This window comes from Macrotis lagotis, chromosome 4 (genome assembly GCF_037893015.1).
Source record: "Macrotis lagotis isolate mMagLag1 chromosome 4, bilby.v1.9.chrom.fasta, whole genome shotgun sequence".
NCBI lineage: Eukaryota > Metazoa > Chordata > Mammalia > Peramelemorphia > Peramelidae > Macrotis > Macrotis lagotis.
Window position 1 is genome coordinate 274,686,354 of NC_133661.1, and position 20,488 is coordinate 274,706,841.

Here is a 20,488-nt window from a genome sequence, read left to right on the forward strand (position 1 = left end):
AATACCAAGTAAAAAAATGTATGGATACAATCAAATTTTGTTCACATTTCTTTCGTGATTGAAGGAGAGGCGAAATTATATTTATTCCAAGTAACTTTAGTGTTATTTTCCCATGTTAGTGTTCATTCCTTAAAATCCCTTATGATCATCTTTCCTTTATTGGTTGTTTGGTAGCTCATTGACAGCAGGGATTATGATTTATTCATTTCTTTAACCCCAGCACCTTATAGCATATCTTAAGTTGAGGATAGGTGGGAGAACAAGGCTTCTCTATCAGGGAAAGAGGGTTGATTCAAATCTTATGCCAGCTTGTGGTCAGATCTAATACTCTCCATGCCCTGACATTTTGTGGGCTATGTAGTATGCTCCCTTAACATTCATTCTTAATTTTTGGTTCTTAGAAGTTTTTTACTGGCTTTCAATTATATAAGATTATTCTTTCCTGAAGCCAGGGATGACTTCAGAAGAGAACATGTAAGAAAGAGCAGAGGAGACCAGTAGTTTTTCCAAACTGACATTTTCTTTTGCTTGTTTATAAAAAATCAACAGTCCAGGTAATTATGGAAACTTGAAAAAGTGGATCCTTAAAGTTTAGTTTAGTTTTTTTTTTGATTGTTTGCTACAGCTATAAAAACATTACCCTGGCTTTGATTATTGTTGGTCGAGGATCCAGGATTCCCTGCATCTTCCTTAGTGCTGGGACTACAAAGAGATTGCAGGTGACCACAGCTGATACAGGATTTCCTGAAAAATAAAACCAGTCAGTCATTCATAATATAAACAAAGAAATGTTTCCTAATCAATGTCCTTATTGCTAGATTTTCAATTAATTTTCTGTATGAAAAATCTCCTCCTGGGGCTATTCTGAATTAAGAGCTTTGAAAACTGTAAAGTACTAAAGTTTAACTGTAGTTACATTAAAGTGACTGATCTTTAGCCATTCCTACTTCTGATGAATCTCAGATTAAAAAAATCCTCATATAAAAATGATTAAATAAAATGTTGTGCCATATATAGTAACTCTTTGACCCTACCAGTGAAAAAGGCAGGTTATTTTAAGATGAAATCTGACAGTTGTTTTGAATGCTTATAGAACTTCTTTAATACTTTGATGTCATATATGACCTCCCTTAGGTAGGTATTCCTTCCACTGGTGCAGACTGCATCATCTTCTGCCTTTTCAATTATGGATAGTTCTGGTTCATGGTAGATCTACTCCAGTATACTGGATCCTTTGGTTTTCCTTTAAGTCTTTAAAAATTTTTTTTTTATTTATTTAAGGCAATGGTATTAAGTATCTTGCCCAAGGTCACACAGCAAGCCAATTATTAAATTTCTGAGTCTGGATTTGAACTCAGGTCCTTTAAGTCTTTATACGTTTTGTAGGTACCAGTCATGGATTCAATGTATCTTTCTTTTGTCTCTTACTTTTAAGCACATGACTAGTCAACTTCCTTTTCTAACTACATATTTCCTTGATCACATTTCTCTTTTAGGCAGCCTATTATAATACTATCAAATAATTTAAAGTATGAAACATCTGATGATAAATAAATTGATTCATTTAAAATTTGAAAAAAGGAATTGAGGAAAGAAAATATAAGAAGGATTTCTTCTCAAAAGAAAGGCAATATGGTAATAATAGAAGGAAAACTAGACTGAGAAGTAAAGAATGGCATTCTAGTAACTAACTAGCTATGTGACTTTGGTCAAATTACTTTACCTCTCCATGCCTCAGTTTCCATAACTAAAAATGAGATTAGATAGGATAATTCCTAACATTCCTTCAAGCTCAGAAATGGTTTGATTCTATAATTCTGTTAATTTCCCATACTTTAACACACCCAGCTATGAATGGTGGGAATAAGATTTCAGTTATTTTTTAGCTCTTTCTCAACTCCCCACTCAACTGCCCATACCTAAGACTCAATTCAACAAACATTTAAATGGAAAACAACCCAGACCCTGGCCCAAAGAGTCTATAGTATATTGGTAGGATATGAGAAGTATAATACAATATAGAATGTGATGAAAGCAAAGGAGAGTGCTTTGCAAAAATTTGAGGAGGGAGAGAGAACCTTTTTTGGCTGGAGTAAGGGTGGGAAGAGATTGGAAATCATTGAAATGTTAGCAGAGCCTTGAAAAGGATTTTTTTAGGTTTTTTTTTTTTGCAAGGCAAATGGGGTTAAGTGGCTTGCCCAAGGCCACACAGCTAGGTAATTATTAAATGCCTCAGGCCAGATTTGAACCCAGGTACTCCTGACTCCAGGGCTGGTGCTTTAATCCACTCTGCCACTTAGCTTCCCCTTGAAGAGGATTTTAACAGAGATGAAGAAGGTACATTATACCACACATGGAGTACATCTCACATGGATGGATAGAAGTATGAGATAGGCGGTCAAGATTAAGAAATAGCTAATAGCTCAGTTTGGTTGGAATTTAGAGTGTATATGAAAAGTGATAGAAGGGCTGGATGAAGATAAATTGTGGAAAGCCTAAAATGATAGACTAAGGATCTTAGACTTTATCTTTTAGATATCTATAAAGCACTGAGGCGGGGGGGGGGGGGGTGTGGTTGAGAAAACTTGGGCATTAGGAAGATTATTCTGTCAAATGTATGAAGGATTGGGGCAGCTAGGTGGTGCAGTGGATAGAGCACCAGTCCTGAAGTCAGGAGTACCTGAGTTCAAATCTGACCTCAGACACTTAATAATTACCTAGCTGTGTGGCCTTGGGAAAGCCACTTAACTCCATTTGCCTTGCAAAAAACCTAAAAAAATAAAAAAAAGTGTGAAGAATGGATTAAAGAGGGGAGGAGTGGAGACAGAAGAGTTAATAAATCCCAAATTGAACTGATATTCTTTTTTTCCCCCATCCAACTTTGTCTTTTTTACTACTTGAGTTGAGCACTGGAAGGTTCTAGAAGGTCCTTGTGGTTAAGGTGAAGAGGAAAGGTGATCCATAATGGAGGACAGATGAATTATTACATGAAGGAACAATTGGACTAGGAAGAGTGGTATAGTCAGCCTGGAAAGACAGACTGGATTCAGGTTGTGAAGGGCTTTAAATACCTACCAAAAATCTTGCATTTTATCCTGAAGGTAGTGAGGAGTCAATGAAACTTCATGAGCAAGAGAGTAATATGTTCAGAACTGTGCTTTTGGATTATCAATTTGGCATGTGAAGAATGATTTTGATGATTTGGGGAGGAGAGGTCAATTAGGAGTTTATTATATCTGTCCCAGCAAGAGGTGATAAGAGTCTGAGAATGATGTGGTATGAGTAAAGAGAAGGGGATGAAGATGAAAAGGAGGTAGAATATTTCAATAAAATCCCATGGCTATATCAGGTAGTTATACTTCCATTTACCTCAAAATATAAGAGGGAAACTTTTCTGGAAAAGGCCAGAAATCCTTAATTCAACAGAGATTATATTCCCATTTAAGTGTTTAAAATGAATTGTTTCTAAATCATAAATACTGGTAAAGCCTCAGTTAGCAGTAAGAAAAATAGATATAACTTTTACGTCACAAAACTGGAAATGCTAGTTAGCTTTGGACAATAGTAAGTATCCTTGCTGTCTTTATAATTTGAGATGTGAGCTGCTGCTGCCCTCTTTTGGTTCATTAGGGATGAGCAGAGACCATTCCAAGCTGTAATAACAGTTTGAAAGTATATTGCTGTGTATTTTGGGGGAGACAATTTCTAATTCCCTATCAGTAGCCCCCTTACTCTAATGTGTCTTTGGTCATATGATCACCTAGGTGACTGTACATCAATTATAAATGCTAAATGTACTATCTGTGAGGTATTCTACAATGGGCATATGGAACTCAGAAAACATTTTGGAGAGAGTTTTGAGTCCTCAAGACCAAGTCCTCAACAAGAAGTTGCATTGGGATCACATCTTTTAGAAAGGTAGAAAAAAGTGACAGAATGTAGTGGAGGCTTAGCTGCCTCAGTGGATCATTTATCCCGCCCCTCTGGTGAACTTCTCCCTTTTTGCTCATGGCACCATTATTCTTTTAGTCCCCCAGGTTCACATCCTTGGAGTCATTCTCAATTCCAAACCCCCACTCCTTCCACACATTAAGCCAGCTGTCACATCTTGTTTTCTCCTTCCACCACTCCTCTCTCCTTTGACCCCTTCCCTCCACTTACATAACTACCACCTTACTGCAGGCCTCCAGAAAGCACAAATCTGACCTTGACTGTGTTCTTTGGAATCACATATGAACCCTTCTGTTTGACACTGAAAACTCTTCACAACTTGGATCCCACCTTCCTTTCCCACCTGATAAGTCCATCATAGTATGCTACTATTCAGACAAAACTAGTCTTCTTTCTTTTCCTCATAATCTTCTGCTTTAGAGCTTAGGAAACATTCCCCTCCTCAACTCCTCAGAATCCCTAGTTCCATCCCCAAAGCTCAGTTTAAGTGTCACCTTCATCATGAATTCCCCTAGTGCCAATGCCTCCCCTCTTAGATCACCTAGTTTCTGCTTTATCTGTGGTTTGCTATGCATGTGTGTTTCCCTTAGCTAGACTGTAAACTCCTGGAGGGCAGGCTCTGCATTGGCCATCACAGTGCCGGGGCCTTGCTTTGGATTGTTGGAGCTCCTGGATGATGGAACCAGGCTTCTGAGGTCAGGAGTACCCCAAGGCTGATGGAATAGGATGGAAAGAGCCTGGGCTGCCTTGCCCCCATGAATGTGACAGAAGCTCTTTTTCATCTTCTTATTCTGACTGCCCTCTCCTGGAAAAATTGCTCCCTTTCCACTCCCCTGTGATTTCTAGTATACAAAGACAGATTAACAAACAAGTCAGTATGAAGCTGTGGGTTAGAAGCAAGAGCTAGACTTTCTCCTCCTTTGAATTTCCATCACACTTTGTACCTCTCCTAGGCAGTAAATAATGGTAAGAAAGTAGTCTATCTTGTACTAGACTGTAGTCAAGGATTCGAAGGCAAGAATCATGTAGCTTTGAAGAGAGCCTGGTGTAATGCTTTGTAATTTTCTGGAGGGAAGGGGGAATCAGACTTGCTTTCCTAAATGTGATGTAAGAAGTTCCAGGTTCAAATTCTACCTCTGATGCTTACCTGAACACACCTAAAATGAAGGGGCCAGACTAGATAAGCTCTAAGGTCACCTGCAGCAGAAAACACTTACTACTAAAGCAATGCACAGTCTCAGAGAGTTACCTAAGGGTGCCATCCCTCTGAGCTCAGCCCCAGGTTATTCTGCCTCCTTCTAATTGCTCTTCATTAGATTGGGAGTTCTTGAGAGCAGGGCTTGTTTTATGCTTTTCTTTGTAGTTGCACTGATAAGCATATAGGAGGAACTTAATAAATGCTACTTGACTGACTGTATGTCATACTGTTCATCTTTCAAATAATGGGTGTTTAAAAATGTTGAATAAATAAAGGAATGACTATAGCAACTGTGTTATAGTCTAAAGCAAGGTAAGAAGTGACAGGAAATCATTTCTTTATGGAACACAATTTTGTAATAATAAGAATAGAAAAATAATAACATCTGGAGGAGGTGGAAAGCCCATCTCCATCCCATTTTCACTATTTCACCTCAGAAACAAACTTTCTGACAGCTAATTCCCTTGTACACTGCTTTAAGTCCTTAATGATAAGGTTTGTGTCATTTTTTGAAAGCATCAGATTTAGAAGTTTTAGAGTATGTTAATTTTATTCTATATATATCACATATTCCTTATCTTTACTTTTATTATTTTATTATATTAATTATTAAATTTATTTTATAATTAAAAATAGCCACCCCAAATCCTAATGAATTGTAAATGTCAGATCTCAATGAACTGAATCTGATTTATTATTTTTGGAAAGACTGTGTTAAGGAGGCAGCAATATAACAGTGGAAAGAAAACCTGGATATGAGTGCCCTTTCTGATGCTTTATGATGTATATAACTTTCATTAAATTACTTTCTGGGTTTCAGTTTTCTCATCTATAAATAGAAAGAAATTGGACCAGAAATCCTCTGGATTTGTCTGTCCCTTTCAACTCTACATGTATGATCCTATGAAGTTTTTTCTATGTTTGGAAATGAGGCCTAGACACCACAGGTGTCTAAACAGTATTACCTTGACTGGTACTGGTTTTGTGGCTTCTGAGAAAATCCTGTTTGAGATTTGCTATAATGAGTCTGGCAAAGAGCAAATGAATTATCAGTGTATTTATAAACCTGGCAAAAACTGCTAAGATTTCAGTTTTTGAAGGCTAGAAGTAGTTTTGGACTTCCTCCAAGGAATATAGGGATCCCACTCTGAGGAGTTGTACAAGTGGACTTAACATTATTATAGAATCACAGCATTTCAGTACCAGAAAGAATCTCAGAGGTCATCTGATCTGAGGATCATCAGCTGCTAGCTCTCTCTTTTTTTTTTTGCTTTTTCTTAAATATTTTATTTACTTGTTTTTCCATCCATATGCAACGGTAGTTTTTAACCAATCATTTTTTAAATTTTTTTAAATTTATTTTTTATTCTCATTTTGTACAAATTTTTTTTACATTAATAAAATATTCTTGTTTACAAGTAAACAAAATACCCCTCCTCCTCCTCCATGAATATAGATAGACTTGTTTGGGCAAAAAAAGTAAAGGGGAAGCTGCTAGCTCTCTAAAGATCCAAAATGTAGGTGGCCAGAAAGAGGTAGTATCTCAGATATGGAACTCAACAGATTTAGTAGGAAACCCTTTTTCAGAGTATGCCACAGAAATTATGTTTGTCTTACCTGGTAGTGCAAAGATTATTTTTCTTATGCCGTCAATGTCCAAAGTTGCAAATGTTGTTGGCAGGCTAGAGAGAAGTTAAGTTGTTTTTATGTACTAGATATAAAATACACAATTGAATCAAATACAGAGGTACTCCTACTATGTCAGTATAATATTTAAATGATCACTTATGTTATGAAATATTTTATTTTATTTGATCTTTTTTTGACCCCTTGAACATTTAAGGAAGTATTTAATAAGAATTTAAGGAGATTTGTTTCTAATATCTTTCTCAAGTGTTCATCCTCTCCTCCCTTTTTTTATAGTATGTCATTTTCCTTTTTTGTAGCTAGTACAAATATTTGTATTTAGTACAAATAAATGTGTAACCATAAATTCCAAAGCTCAATTTAGCTTTCTGATTACTCGATTCTTTACTCTCAGTGCTAGGAGAGCTCTTTCTATTGGTTGATCTCTTGATTTGTACAAAAGCACAAATTTCATTATAGTAGAACTTAAGCTAATCAGAAGGGTTTACTGTATAAACTCTTGCCATGTTTTTTTGCTTTAACCATAAGTAGAAATATTTCCAAAACTGGTATCATATACTAAGAGGAAGTATAATACAGCAGAAAAGGAAATGGATTTGTGTTGGGATTTGAGCTCTGATAAATATTTATTGCCCATGTGACACCTACTGAAAGTTGTATGAGTCTTTTGTTAGGGTGAGTCACTTTATCATCAACTTGAGCCCCCCCATTTCCTCATCTTGAAATTGAGGACTGCACTCTCTACCTTTAAGGAATGCTCCCTGAAAAACATGGTGGGTTCTATAATATTTACTGACTTAATACAATGCTTGGATAAATAGGTCTGAATAAATAGGTCTTTGGTGTGTGGAAATGAAATCCCTATAAAGCACTACATAACTGTGAGTTTTATAAGATATCTTGTCCTTACTCACAGAATACTGATTAAACATCAGTTATTCTACTCTGAAATAATATTGAAAGGTCATCAGGGGTCACTGCTGTGATTCCCTTGTAGATGTGTGTAGGATCCTCTGCTTTTTGAATCTGGAGGATTGCCTCATGTTATGGCTATGCTACCTCTCCTCTTGAAGTCTGGCAATCTGCTATGTTTCTCATCTGCTATGGCCATGAGAAAGAGATATCCAAACTTGTTAGGGCAGGTACATTAAGAAGAGTGGATAGCATAAAGAATTCTGTTCAAAAATAATCCTGCATAGAAGGCCTGAGAACAGAGACTTCTGTCTACATTACATTACATCCACCGGTGGTGGGTGGAAAGAATTTTTTTGCTTTTAATGCTTCTTTTGGTACTGCTATATAATAGCAACAGTCCTTAAATTCTTTTTTACTTCTCTCTACATTCCAAAGTCTTTAAAGGGGGCACCTAAATTCCCAAGCCAATCACCAAAACAAAACACCACCCACATAGATCCAGAAACCAGATGGAGCTGGTTTGGGTCAAAAGCTTCTTTCTCTTCTTTCCTACAGACAAAGGGATTGTTTCTTCTCACTTGCTAATTCACTTTGGAGAGAAAGCTTTTATGTCATTTATGAATTTAAAAGGCTAAAAATGTGACTACAACCAATTCATTTTAACAAAATTCTATTACCATAAAAATGTCATTATCAAATAAAGTTTATAATGTGAATGATTATAAGCATAAGTGTCTTATCTTAAAAATGCTGTGGCTAAATAGCAATTATTTTCTGTTTATCTCTGGGAAACAATTTCATATTGTCAGATTAGGCATGCATACAAATGTCTGAAGTCACAAACTGGGTATTATGACTCCAGGGAAGAAGAACAACCATTAAAGACTGATATAGCCCAGAAATTCACAAAAAAATGAATAACAAAGAATGAAGAGAGAGAAATACTTAAATTAAATAGCAGAAAGGTTAGGAGAATTTTTAATCATAGATATTGGACCAATTAATTCTCCTCTAGGAGTAAGGGCAGGAGATGTTTGCATACTTTATAGAACTAAGAGAACATATCAATTCATTTTTGTGTATAACAAGAAGTACATTGAAAAAATCACTTTAAGTGTCCTTTGTAAAATTAATTCAACTGGCAGTACCTAGAGAAAAAAAATCTATCTAAAACAAATATTCTTCTCACTAGGAATGAGAGGCAATGTGGTATGACAGATAAGGCACTGGACTTGGGACACAAAGTTCCACTTAATGGCATCTGAGCAAGCTTTCCCCGGAAAAATCATTTAGTTTCAATTTCCTCACTAAATGAAGGAGTTGGATAAGGTCTCTTAAAACTACTATCATTCTATGAATGATCTGAGTGACATGTCAAGGCAAAAGGAACTTTGCTCTCAAAGATCCATTATTAGTCAACTCAGCTAGCATTCTTCCTTGACTATTTGGAAATTTTAGATTCATAATTTGACAAAAAAAAAGCAAATCTTGATATCTCTGGAGGGAACTTTGGAGAGAGCCTAATACCAATCTCACATTTCTAACAACAATAATAATAAAATCTCAGTCATAGAGGAGAAACTTCACTTCCATGCCTGAGCAGCCTAATAAGAATGCAGGGATAGTTGTTTTGTAACTAAAACATGCATTATTAACAAAAGTTCTGAACTTAAGAGTCAGAAGACTGATTTGGTTCTGAGTATGGGCTTTGCTCTAAACTATCTATGTGATACTCCTAGCAAGTAACTAAATTTCATCATCCGCAAAATGATGATAATACTTGCTCTACTAACATAGGATTGTTTTGAGGATCAAATGAAATAACTGTTTATAAATAACTTTGGAATCTTCAAAGTATCATCTAACTAAGTTATTATTATTATTACAACGAGAAAAAGAATGTTGAATTCCTCACACTACCCCTACATCATCAGAAGGTTTATAGGGGCTTAAATTTAAAAGTGGAGGGAATCTTGGTTCTAGAATCTAGTTCTGACCTATAAACAGAAGAGCAAACATACTAAGAGACTTTTTCAAGATTTTGTTGCTCCTGTGCCCAACTCTTTGTGATCCTATTTGAGGTTTTCTTGGCAAACTTACTAGAGTGTTTTGCCATTTCTTTCTCTAGATTCACAGATGAAGAAACTGAGGCAAACAGGGGTAAGTGACTTGACCATCTGAAGTCAGACTTGAATTTAGCAAGGTAAACCTTCCTGATTCTAGGGTCTGCCATTCTATCCACTGTGTCACCCAGCTGTCCTACAACAGTACACAGGTAGTAAGTAATAGAGTCAGAATATGAACTGAGGTTCTCTGACCAACTGACTACCCAGAGCTCTGTACCATGCTACCCTGTATCAGAGATATATTCAGGTTGAGGCAACCAGAGTTTTTTACCAGGGTGCTAAATTTAGAGTAAGGTAGAAACAACAGAGTTTAGTAGCTAGTTAGCAAGAAATTCAAGTAGAAAGCTATCAGATGGTGGGGTAGGATGAGCTATCCACTTCTCAACTGAAGCTATTTCCATACCACTTGTTCCAGGGGCAGTTTTCGATTTATAGTATTTTCCTCAACCATATTAATCTTAGTTATAGCTCTTTTTATATAATTTATTTTCTAGGTTAAAAAAAACAACCTTGAACAATTTAATAGCTTCAATAGTAAATGTTTTAATTATGGTCAGTCAAATGTCTAACATTCTATTCAGTCTATTAAGCCTGCTGTATTCTTGAAACTGAAGATTTTTAGTGAATGGATTTGTCCTAATCTTGCATTTCTTTCCACAGATGCTTAGAAGTATATAGAAACACAGAAAATCCAGGGGGAGAAAGGAGATAGGAATCTAAGGTTTATGGTTGATTGGCAAATTTACATTAGTAAATGATGAGAAAAAGGGCAAATGTATTAAGTGTAAAAATATCAATTTTTTTTGTACCATGATCACTGTAAGGAGGAGGAAGTCACCAGGATTAGTACTTCTCCCCTCAACTTAGCCTTAATTGCAACTGGAAAATATCTTAATACTTATCAATATATTTATTCACATAAGAGAATATTAACACCTTTCAGTTCCCTCCCTACTTTATTTTCACACTTTCAAGAATTTCCCCAAGGTAACAGCCATGTTATGTTCCTTTAACTGAAATACATAGCATTGCATAGAAGTATATGGACTAGGGTTAAAATAACCCATAGCCTGTGAATTCTTGAATAGGACGGACATCAGATATTGGGGGTGGGGAAAGTGACTACTGAGATTTGGAGACATGTTCTTTCACCTGCTTGTTCCAATAATTCAGATGTAAGATATTTCTTGGGGATTTGCCATTGGTGTAGTAGGCCCTCAAGCTGTAATTTTCCCATTAGCCCTTCTCTAAAGTGGTTATTTTGGAGGCAGTGAGGTAGCACAGTGGATAGAGCTCAGACCCTGGAGTCAGGAAGACCTGAGTTCAAATTTGGGATTTCTGGACAAGTCATTTAATCCTGTTTGACTCAGTTTTCCCATCTTTAAATGAGCAACAGAAGGAAACAGCAAACTACTCTAGTATTTTTGCCAAGAAAATCCCAAATGGGGTTACAAAAAGTCATATAGGATTGGTTGTTTATGGGAAAAAGATGAAGTTTTGAATATTTATATAAAATATGACTTACAAACTTTATTCTTTCCTTGGGAAGCATGAAAAGATAAGGAAAGAGGGACAAAAATGGAGAGGAAAATAGGTATGGAAATTGTAAGAGGAGAAAAAATTCTTCCACAGAACTGACTGTTGAAAACAAATCCACCAACTACTATAGTAATGGAGATGTGAGGTAGTGTGAAGTTAGAATAACCTGGAGGCTCTATGAAAAGTATTCTAGTCTCTTTGTTTTACTAATATTGCTATTAACAAATTAGTGGTCATTCATAAGAAAGTTTAGAGGCATATATACATACATATCAATTTTCAAGATTAAGTTACAAAATGTTCCTCTGTAAATGCTTTTCAAATCAAATTTTGAGACCAATTCAGTTACTCAGTTGGAGAGAGAGAGTTATGGGGACTCAGGGTCCCTACAGAGGAAAGAGAGATCCCAGAACACCAATGGAAAAGCAGCTACTATGGGTGGTGGGCAGTGGAAATATAGTAGCATCTTAATTTAACTAATTACTCTTGCTAACTAAGAATTAAACCCTGTTGTTTTTCTGCTGCTGAAGGAGGATATGTTCTCTCAGTGCTCTATAAGTTTCAGTGAACCTCAGGTAAAACTCCTGTTATCCTAAAGCTCCGAGGAAGAAAACTTGCTAGGTGTTATTTGCACATTAATTCTCATTTTAGTAGCAAATTATTCTTGTGTTAAATATTCGGTGAATATCTTAGAAGGAGTAACATAATATTAAAGTGTAATAAATAATAGTTTTCAATAAAAATTCTCCAGCAAAGTGTAAGTCAAAAAATCATATATATATATATATATATATATATATATATATATATTATTTTTGACACAAGAAAAATGTCATACCCTGGTTTCATAAAAACCCTGCCGAAATGGATCTGTGCATGAAGATCAATGTCCAGCACCTGCTTGAGATAGTCCTGCAAATACGAAAAAAATAGCTATAATTTCAAGTTTTATTAAAATAAAAAAAGAAAAGAATGAATGGTATTGCAGTTATCTTGCTTACAAAGGCTATAATTTAGTGAGGCTATCTTCTTTATTTTTTCCTATAAGATTTATTTCCTTGGTAACATAAGTATCCAAAAAAACTTATAACTGGATAGATATCACAAATGTATCTCCTACTGTACTTCATCTCTAGTGCCTAAACACAGCTATAAGATAAGGATGTAGTATGTGGTTTGAGAGCATCCTAAATGAGATATAGCATGAAGTTTAGATTGCTAAGTATAAACTATTTAACCAAATGGGAAAAATAGCTTTGCTTTATGAATTCTAGATCTTTTAGAATTGATGTTGCAGGGAAATAGTTTATTAGTTATTGTTCAGAAAAACCTTATTTATTAATATTGTTTGAGCCTAGCTTTATGTAGCTAGAATTGTCTAACCCCAAAACTTATTTTAGAGGTCAAGTTGACCTCTGATATTCCTGGGGAAGCCAGGAGGCTACAGGAAATGCTTGAATCATACCCAGATCCTTGGTCCACCTGATGTTTGCATTCTGTGTCCCCCAAATCTGAATGTTTATGTTTACTGATAAGCATCTCGATGGATCTTGCCTGGGAACTTCCTTCTCTATAGAATAGCTTAAGTGTTACATGTGGTTTATGTGTTGGTATTCTTCCGAACTCCTCTATAAACTTTAAAGAACCTGGATGAGGGAGCCTCTTTTCAGCTTTTCTCTTCTATCAAATGATCAAAGAAATTTCTTTCTAAACTCTTTCAGATTTTAGGGTTTTTTTCTCATGGCTAATAGTGGTTGAGTTAAAGCATTTTTAAAATAGATATTAATATGCCTAGACAAAATACTATATGTCCAGGGTGACCAGATGATTTAAACTTTTAAGTTTCAATATCTTAATTAATGTTTTCAAGAAAAGCAACTCCAGAAGCTTATATTTTTAATCCTCTGAGAGAAAGGGATCTGACAACTTAAATTATTAAAACAAGAACAGGGAAACAGTACAGGCCCTAGAGCTAGTCTTTCCAAACTGGGAAGATCAGTGTTGTCTAATAACTAAACTGTCAGAGTGAAAGGGACATGCTCTTTGAGGGTGGCTATCTTGTAGAAACAAGACAGTTCACGAAAGAAGTGGGTAAAACCAGATCAGGATGTCCTCTAAGTCATAGGCATTATCCATAGGATTATTTAGAGCTAGGAGATATCATTTTATACTTAAGGAAATGAGGTCCAGAGAAAGTAATTTGCCCAAAGTCTCACAGGAAATAAATAGCAGGGCCAGATTTGAACTAAATCCCCATCTCCATATTTTAGTGCTCTTTCCATTCTAATTATTTCACAAACTTCCATAGTACCAATTTTTATGCTCAGTTCTTGCATGTTAAATACCAGTAGTGAATTCTGCTTCTTTATTATGCAAATAGATGCAAAAAGAAAATTGTATGTGTTGCTATTCATTTAGGAGTTTTGATATATTTTAACTAAATTGAAAAAGCAAGAAAATGGTTTGTCATCATCATCTTTTTCATCATTATCATCCATCCTTCTCCTCCTCTTCCTCTTCCTTCTTATGGTTTCATGGCTTAGTGGAGAGAGCAAGACAATACAATCTAATACAAACTGGTTATGGGATCCTGGGAAAAATCCTATCATCTAATACTCTAGGTCAGAGATGTCAAGCATGCACCTTCAAGATTGCGATCTACAACACTCCAGGACTGTCAGAACCAGTTTAAAATGTAATAAAACATAGATAATGGTAATTCAATAGGAACCCTGAAAAATCCTTATGTATGGTTTAGTGTCCCCATTTCTATTGTAAAAGGAAGGGCAACTGGATGGCAGAAAGGATAGAGCACTGGCCTTTGGAGTCAGGAGGCCCAGAGTTAGAATCCCTCCTCAGACACTTGACATTTACTAGCTGTGAGACCTTGGGCAAGTCACTTAACTCTCATTGCCTCGCATCCAGGGTCATCTCTAGTGGCCATATCTGGCCACTGCACCCAGATGACTCTGGAGTAGAATGTGAGTCTGGTGACTTAGCACAACCTCCCTCCCTCAAATCTAATTCATATGCTTGTCATGGCATCCCCTCCCTGATGTCAAAAATGCCAACCTGCTTTGGCAGAAGGAGTTTCTTTACTTGGAATTATTTATGGCATTGAAATCAAAATAAAAAATCTAGTCCTTATTTCTAAAAATTGTGGCAGATATTTACATAACACCTTGAGGTTTTCAAAGCATTTAACACATATGCAGTAGTGGAGGTTAACTGAATCCTCTTCCACATACTGAAAAGGAATCAGCTTGGCAGGGCTTGACTGGAATCTCTCTTGGTGATTCATTCATTCAGTAAGAACACAACTGATTTGGCCCATCACAAGGATGATCAAGGCTTGGAGCTCAATCAGTCAAAGGCAGTTCAACCAGAAGCAGTCTGCTCAGACTGGCTGAGGGACTTGTTCATGCTTGTGCACCTTCTGTAGAATAGCAGACCATTTCAGAACCAGAGATTATTGGAGAATCTTTCAGCATAAAGGAGATCCTCCAGCCTAGCCCCTCAAGTGGTTATTTTTCAATTGATTTCCATCCCTCCATTGGTTCTTTACTTTGAGCCTCACTACTACCCTCTGAAATAGGTGTGACTACAATCTCCATTTTACACATGCAGAAAGTGAAGCTCACTCTTAAGATGACTGCCCCAGGATCACGTAGCTACTAGGTGTTTTGAGGCAGGATTCAAATTCATATCTTGTTGACTCCAAGTTCAGTGCTCTGTTACCTCACTTAGTAACTATGCAAACCCCTTTGTCATGGTTTTTTGTCCTTTATTTTCAAAGAAGACCATGACTTTAGGCAGGTGATGCCATGACAAGCTCATGAATCAAATTTGAGTGTGGGGGGGTGCTGTGCTATGTCACCATCCACACTTTCTCTTCCAGAGCCATCTGGATCCAGTGACCAAATATGAATCAAGACAAATGGAGATGGCCCTGGATGTGAGGCAAACAGGATTAAGTGACTTGTCCAAGGTCACACAGCTAGTAAGTGGAGGTATTTGAACTCTGGTCCTCCTGACTCCAAAGCCAGTGCTCTTATCCACTGTGCCATCTAGTTGCCCTTCCCTTTACAATAGAAATTTGTAATTATGGTATTTGTCCATAAATTGCTACCATATTTTTAAAAATATAAAGCCTGGATTCAGAGTACTATAGATTTGTAAATAATACCTTCACAGAGCTTTATTGAGAAAGGGAATGTTTTACTTCTTATCACAACTGACTATAATATAAAATGTTATAAGCTTAATAAAAATTCATCTGTTTTCAAAACAACAAGCTAGTGAGGTTTTCATAATTTTATTGTCTTTTTTATAGAAGAACACATATCTCTCCTCTTAAATACTAAATCTATTAACCGCTTTTCAGTTCCTATTTTGTTTGATCTTCAAATGAGATATTTGTAAAGCACTTAGCATAGTGTCAGAAACATAGTAGATGCTTTATTGATACTTATTCCTTTCCCCTTCTTGAAGCATTTGATCTTGTTTCCCCATGCCTATCTTCTGGACAGAATTCAATTTGATCCCAATCTTCTATAATCTAGTTAAATTAAATATCTATGAACAGTTTTACAATACAGATACAATGGTGTTTATCATATGCCAAGAATTCAAGTGGAAGAGGCTTTGTGGCTCCACTGTGATGTTTATGGGAAGAGAAGGTATCAGTGGATAGCACTCTGCACTCCCACATGGATGAAAACTCAGACTCACTGGAGTGCTATGGAATGGAATGGCTGGCATTTACTGAGTATGGGCTTGGACCTGTCCTTTAGGAAAATCATTTGGGTGGATGAATGGAAGGGAACTGGAGTGAGGAGAGACTTGAGGCAGGCAGATCCATGGGTAAGGCTATTATAGTCAGTAATATGCCAGTAGAAGACTATATATATGAGGAGAAAAGGACAGTAGAATAGGCATCACATAAACCTCAATCTCATCTGAACTAGTCAAAGAAGGAAAGGATACACACATATATGCACAAAGTTGGGTACAGAAAGACATTTTACTCAGAGTGAATGTGAGAATGTGAGAAGTGGGAGAGGGAAATAATTCAGGCATGAGGTGATGAAAGCCTGTACCAGAGTGGAAGCAATGTTAGCTGTTAGGGAGGTATCAGGGAGTTGGCAAGATCAAGGATATGAAATTTTAGTTTCACACATCTACTTAGATGTAATCTCAGCAGCTCAACACTACATCTTCCAAACTGGATTAATCTAATCTCCCACCCAAAACTCACTGCTTTTTCAATAAAACATTTTTGAAACAATCACCAGAGCCAAGGGACTTTGCTAGGGATTGGATATACCAAGAAAAAAATGAAACAATCCCTGTCCTCAAAGACTCTTCATTCTACTGGGAAAAATTCTAATCTTCTCTTTTATTATTAAGAATATCATCATCTTGGGGCAGTTAGGTTGTACAATGGATAGAACACCGGCCCAGGAATCAAAAGTACCTGAGTTCAAATCTGATCTCAGACACTTATTATCCAGCTGTGTGACCTTGGGCAAGTCACTTAACTCCATTGCTTTGTAAAAATCAAAAAGAAAAAAAAAAGAGAATATCATCATCTTCCTAGTCACAGGGGTTTGTAACCTCCAACTCCTCTTTGTCTCTATCTTCCCTTTCACCAACTGTAATCAATCAGTTCCCAAATTTTTGTTTCTAATTCTACAATATTGCTTGCATCTGGTACCATATTCTATTCACATTGCCATTAATCTAGTTCATATTGTTCAGATTTATATCACCTGTTAATGCAATATTCTTTTAATTAGCTTTTAGCTCACCAGTCTCTCCCCATATTTCACAAAGTTGCCAAATTAATCTTCTAAATCAAAGATCTAAAAAGAAAAGATCACCCCTCCTTTCAAAAACCTTTACTGGCTCCTTTTTAGAGGTAGCTAGGTGATATAGTGAATAGCATGCTGGAATCAGGAAGACCCAGTTAAAATCTGAGCTCAGACTTGTGGGCAAGTCACTCAGTCTGTTTGCAACAATGTCCTCAACTGTAAAATGGATCTTATTAGCACTAGCCTCTCAGAGTTGCTGAGGGGATAAAAAGAGACAATATTAGTTAAGTACCTTAGTACTTAGTACTTGCACTTATGCAAATCATGGCCATAGTAGGCACTTAATAAATGCTTATTTCTTTCCTTGCTTCCCTTTACCTTTGTGACAAAACAACATTTGGCTCTTTCCACACACACACACACACACACACACACACACACACACAGACACACACTCTTCATACTGCTCTATTTATTCATCTATGCTCCACAGTCAAACTGTAATTCTAGTTCTTGCCTCAGTGGTCTTCACTGGTTGTCTTCCCAGACCAGAAGGTACTCCTTTTCATCCTTGACTTTCACTATCTTTATCTTTCTCAAAAGCTTAATTCAGGTTCTGCCTTCCTGGTGAGGTCTTCCCCAATCCATTGGTCTTCGCTTCTTCCTCAAATATTCCTTCAGTTCTTTGTTCTCTTCTTTGCCCCTGATCACTTCCTACCTTGTATTGTACTTGAGTTTGTATTGATACCTTGCTTCTAAACCTCAAACTTCTTGAGGAGAGAGAGACAGAAAGAGAGAGAGAGAGAGAGAGAGAGAGAGAGAGAGAGAGAGAGAATGAGAATGAGAGAGAGTGTGTGAGGAGTGGGAGTGAGAGCATGAGTGAGAGTGAGTGTGTGAGAGAATGAGAGTGAGAAAATGAGAGAGAATGAGAAAGTCTGTGAGAGAGTGAGAGAATGAGAGAGAAAGAGTGAGTGTGTGAGAGAGAAAGAGAGGGTCAGAGAGGAGTGAGAGTGAGAGAGAGTGTGACTGTGTGTGAGAGAGAGTGTGTGTGTATTGTATGTATGTTCAGCTGATTTAAATTGGATGTAGCTTGTTGGTACTGGAGTGAACATTTTATAGAGACAGACCGCTGCTCAATGCAGATACAGAAGGGACTGCTCAATCTGCTCGGGGAATGAGGTGGTGATTTTGCAGTTCAGAAAATCACTTTACAGCACTTTTCTGCTTATAAGGTGTGAGATCTGCGCAAAATAACCCAGAGTAGTAATTCTGCTTCCACTGAGTTGATCAGGGCCCTAATATTTTACATTTCCCACCAATCCAAGTATCAATCAACAAGAAAAATATCCTTCTCTTTACCAAAACAAACAATCCCTCTCCAAAAAACCCCTCTGAGTAAAACCCCAAAGCAATCAGATCACATACATACCCTACTTTAGTATATCATTTTTGAGGCAGTGTGGTATATGAGAAAGATTCCTGCATTGACTCCTACCCCATTACTTATTACTTATGTAATGGCATTATGACTAGAGTTATATTCATAGTTTTCACCGAGCTCCCCTGGAAATCTAAGTGGATATGTATGCTCAAAGCTAAAGGATCAGCAAATTCTGCATAGTCTCTTAGTTTTTTCCTTCCTTTTTTCCAAAGCTTATAGAGAATGATCATTTCCCACCAAGACAGAGAAAATTGTATCCAAATAAATCTTGACTGGGAAATCCAAGAAAAAGTCACAAATTTTCTCATGCTTACACTAGCAAAGGGAGACAGAGAGAGAAGTCTGTAGACACCAGAGACAAGATCTAGCCAGAAAAAGTTGAGCAAAATATTCTAGCCCTAGGACTGAAAGATGGTTGGGGTCTCAGTTATGCTTAAAGTGAACTTTCCTGGTGAAGAGTACCAGAATAGGAGCTAACAGGCAGCTTTGTCACTTATTACTCAATTCCAGGTCATAGATTCAGAAAAGAGTGAGAAGGGGACCTGCACTAGGAAGGGTATTTAAGGATAAGAAGTCGTCATGGTCCTAAACTGTGTTCATTAAGGAGTAAGTTTAGACACAAATAGCAGCTGTGTAGCACGCACCCTGGAAACAAAGACCAGAGCTGAGTTGAAACTTTTTTTTTAGGTTGTTTTTTGCAAGGCAAATGGGGTTAAGTGGCTTGCCCAAGGCCACACAGCTAGGTAATTATTAAGTGTCTGAGGCCGGATTTGAACCCAGCTACTCCTGACTCCAGGGCTGGTGCTTTATCCACTGCGCCACCTAGCTGCCCCTTGAATTGAAACTTAAAAATAAATATAGGAGGCAAGAAAAATATAAAAAAAAAAGAATAAGAAAATAATGATAAGAGGCTAAAAAAGAATAAACTATTTAAATTCTAATATTGAGAAACACTGAAGTGTCCCCTCAGAACCTTATCATTTATCAGAGATCAGAGTCCAAAAAGACAGAGCACCTAGCCAAGGTTCTGTTATGCATTGATGATCTTAAAAGAATGGAAAGGTAGGGGAAAAGGAACCCAATAAAGGGGAAAGGAAGAGGAAGAGAAGGGAAAATTATTTAACATAATCAATGAATGCCTGTGGAAGATTATACACAAGGGGGAAAGAGCAGGGCAACAGGAATCACTTTAACCTCATTCTCATCTGAATTGGTCAAAGAAGGGAAGAATATCTATATCTATATCTATATCTATATCTATATCTATATATAGATATACACACATATTTGCACACAATTGGGGACAGAAATACATTTTACTCAGAGTGAATGTGAGAAGTCAGAGAAGGGAATAAGTACTATAGATTAAGGAAGGGATTAATCCTAAACAAAATAAAATGTAATTAAGGAGAGTGGTTCTTGAAGAGGGGTTTAAAAGAAAAGTAAGTTTAGACACAAATAGCACAAATAGTAGCACGCACCCTGTGGTCTTACTCTGGATGATAAGAGAAAAGAAAGGCAAAAGAAACACAAGTAGCATCAAATATATGATCATATGTTTTCTTTTACCACCACCTTCTTTATAAGGAGAAGATGGGAAACTGAGAAAAAAGAGAATAGGATAAAGAAATATATCCAATTAAATTTTTTTTATTTATTTAAGGCAATGGGGTTAAGTGACTTGCCCAAGGTCATACAACTAGACAATTATTGTGTCTGATGCCACATTTGAACTCAGGTCCTCCTGACTCCAAGGGTGGTGCTCTATCCACTGAACCACCTAGGTACCCCCCAATTCATGATCACAGCCATAGACTTGAAATGACAAGGACTCATGCATGATCCAAAAAACAATAAC

At 36.7% G+C, this 20,488-nt stretch overlaps 1 protein-coding gene across 5 annotated transcripts in view; it reads right to left on the bottom strand.

Moving 5' to 3' along the window:
* GPHN (gephyrin) overlaps nt 1–20,488 on the bottom strand; it is a 714,820-nt gene that overhangs the window by 12,432 nt on the left and 681,900 nt on the right. For all 5 annotated transcript variants that reach the window (XM_074236098.1, XM_074236097.1, XM_074236096.1 and 2 more), the window contains 3 exons: nt 12,215–12,288; nt 6,767–6,831; nt 641–744 (listed from right to left, as the gene is read on the bottom strand). In XM_074236098.1, the coding sequence (XP_074092199.1) occupies nt 641–744; nt 6,767–6,831; nt 12,215–12,288 (243 nt within the window). The remainder of the gene's footprint in view (nt 1–640; nt 745–6,766; nt 6,832–12,214; nt 12,289–20,488) is intronic.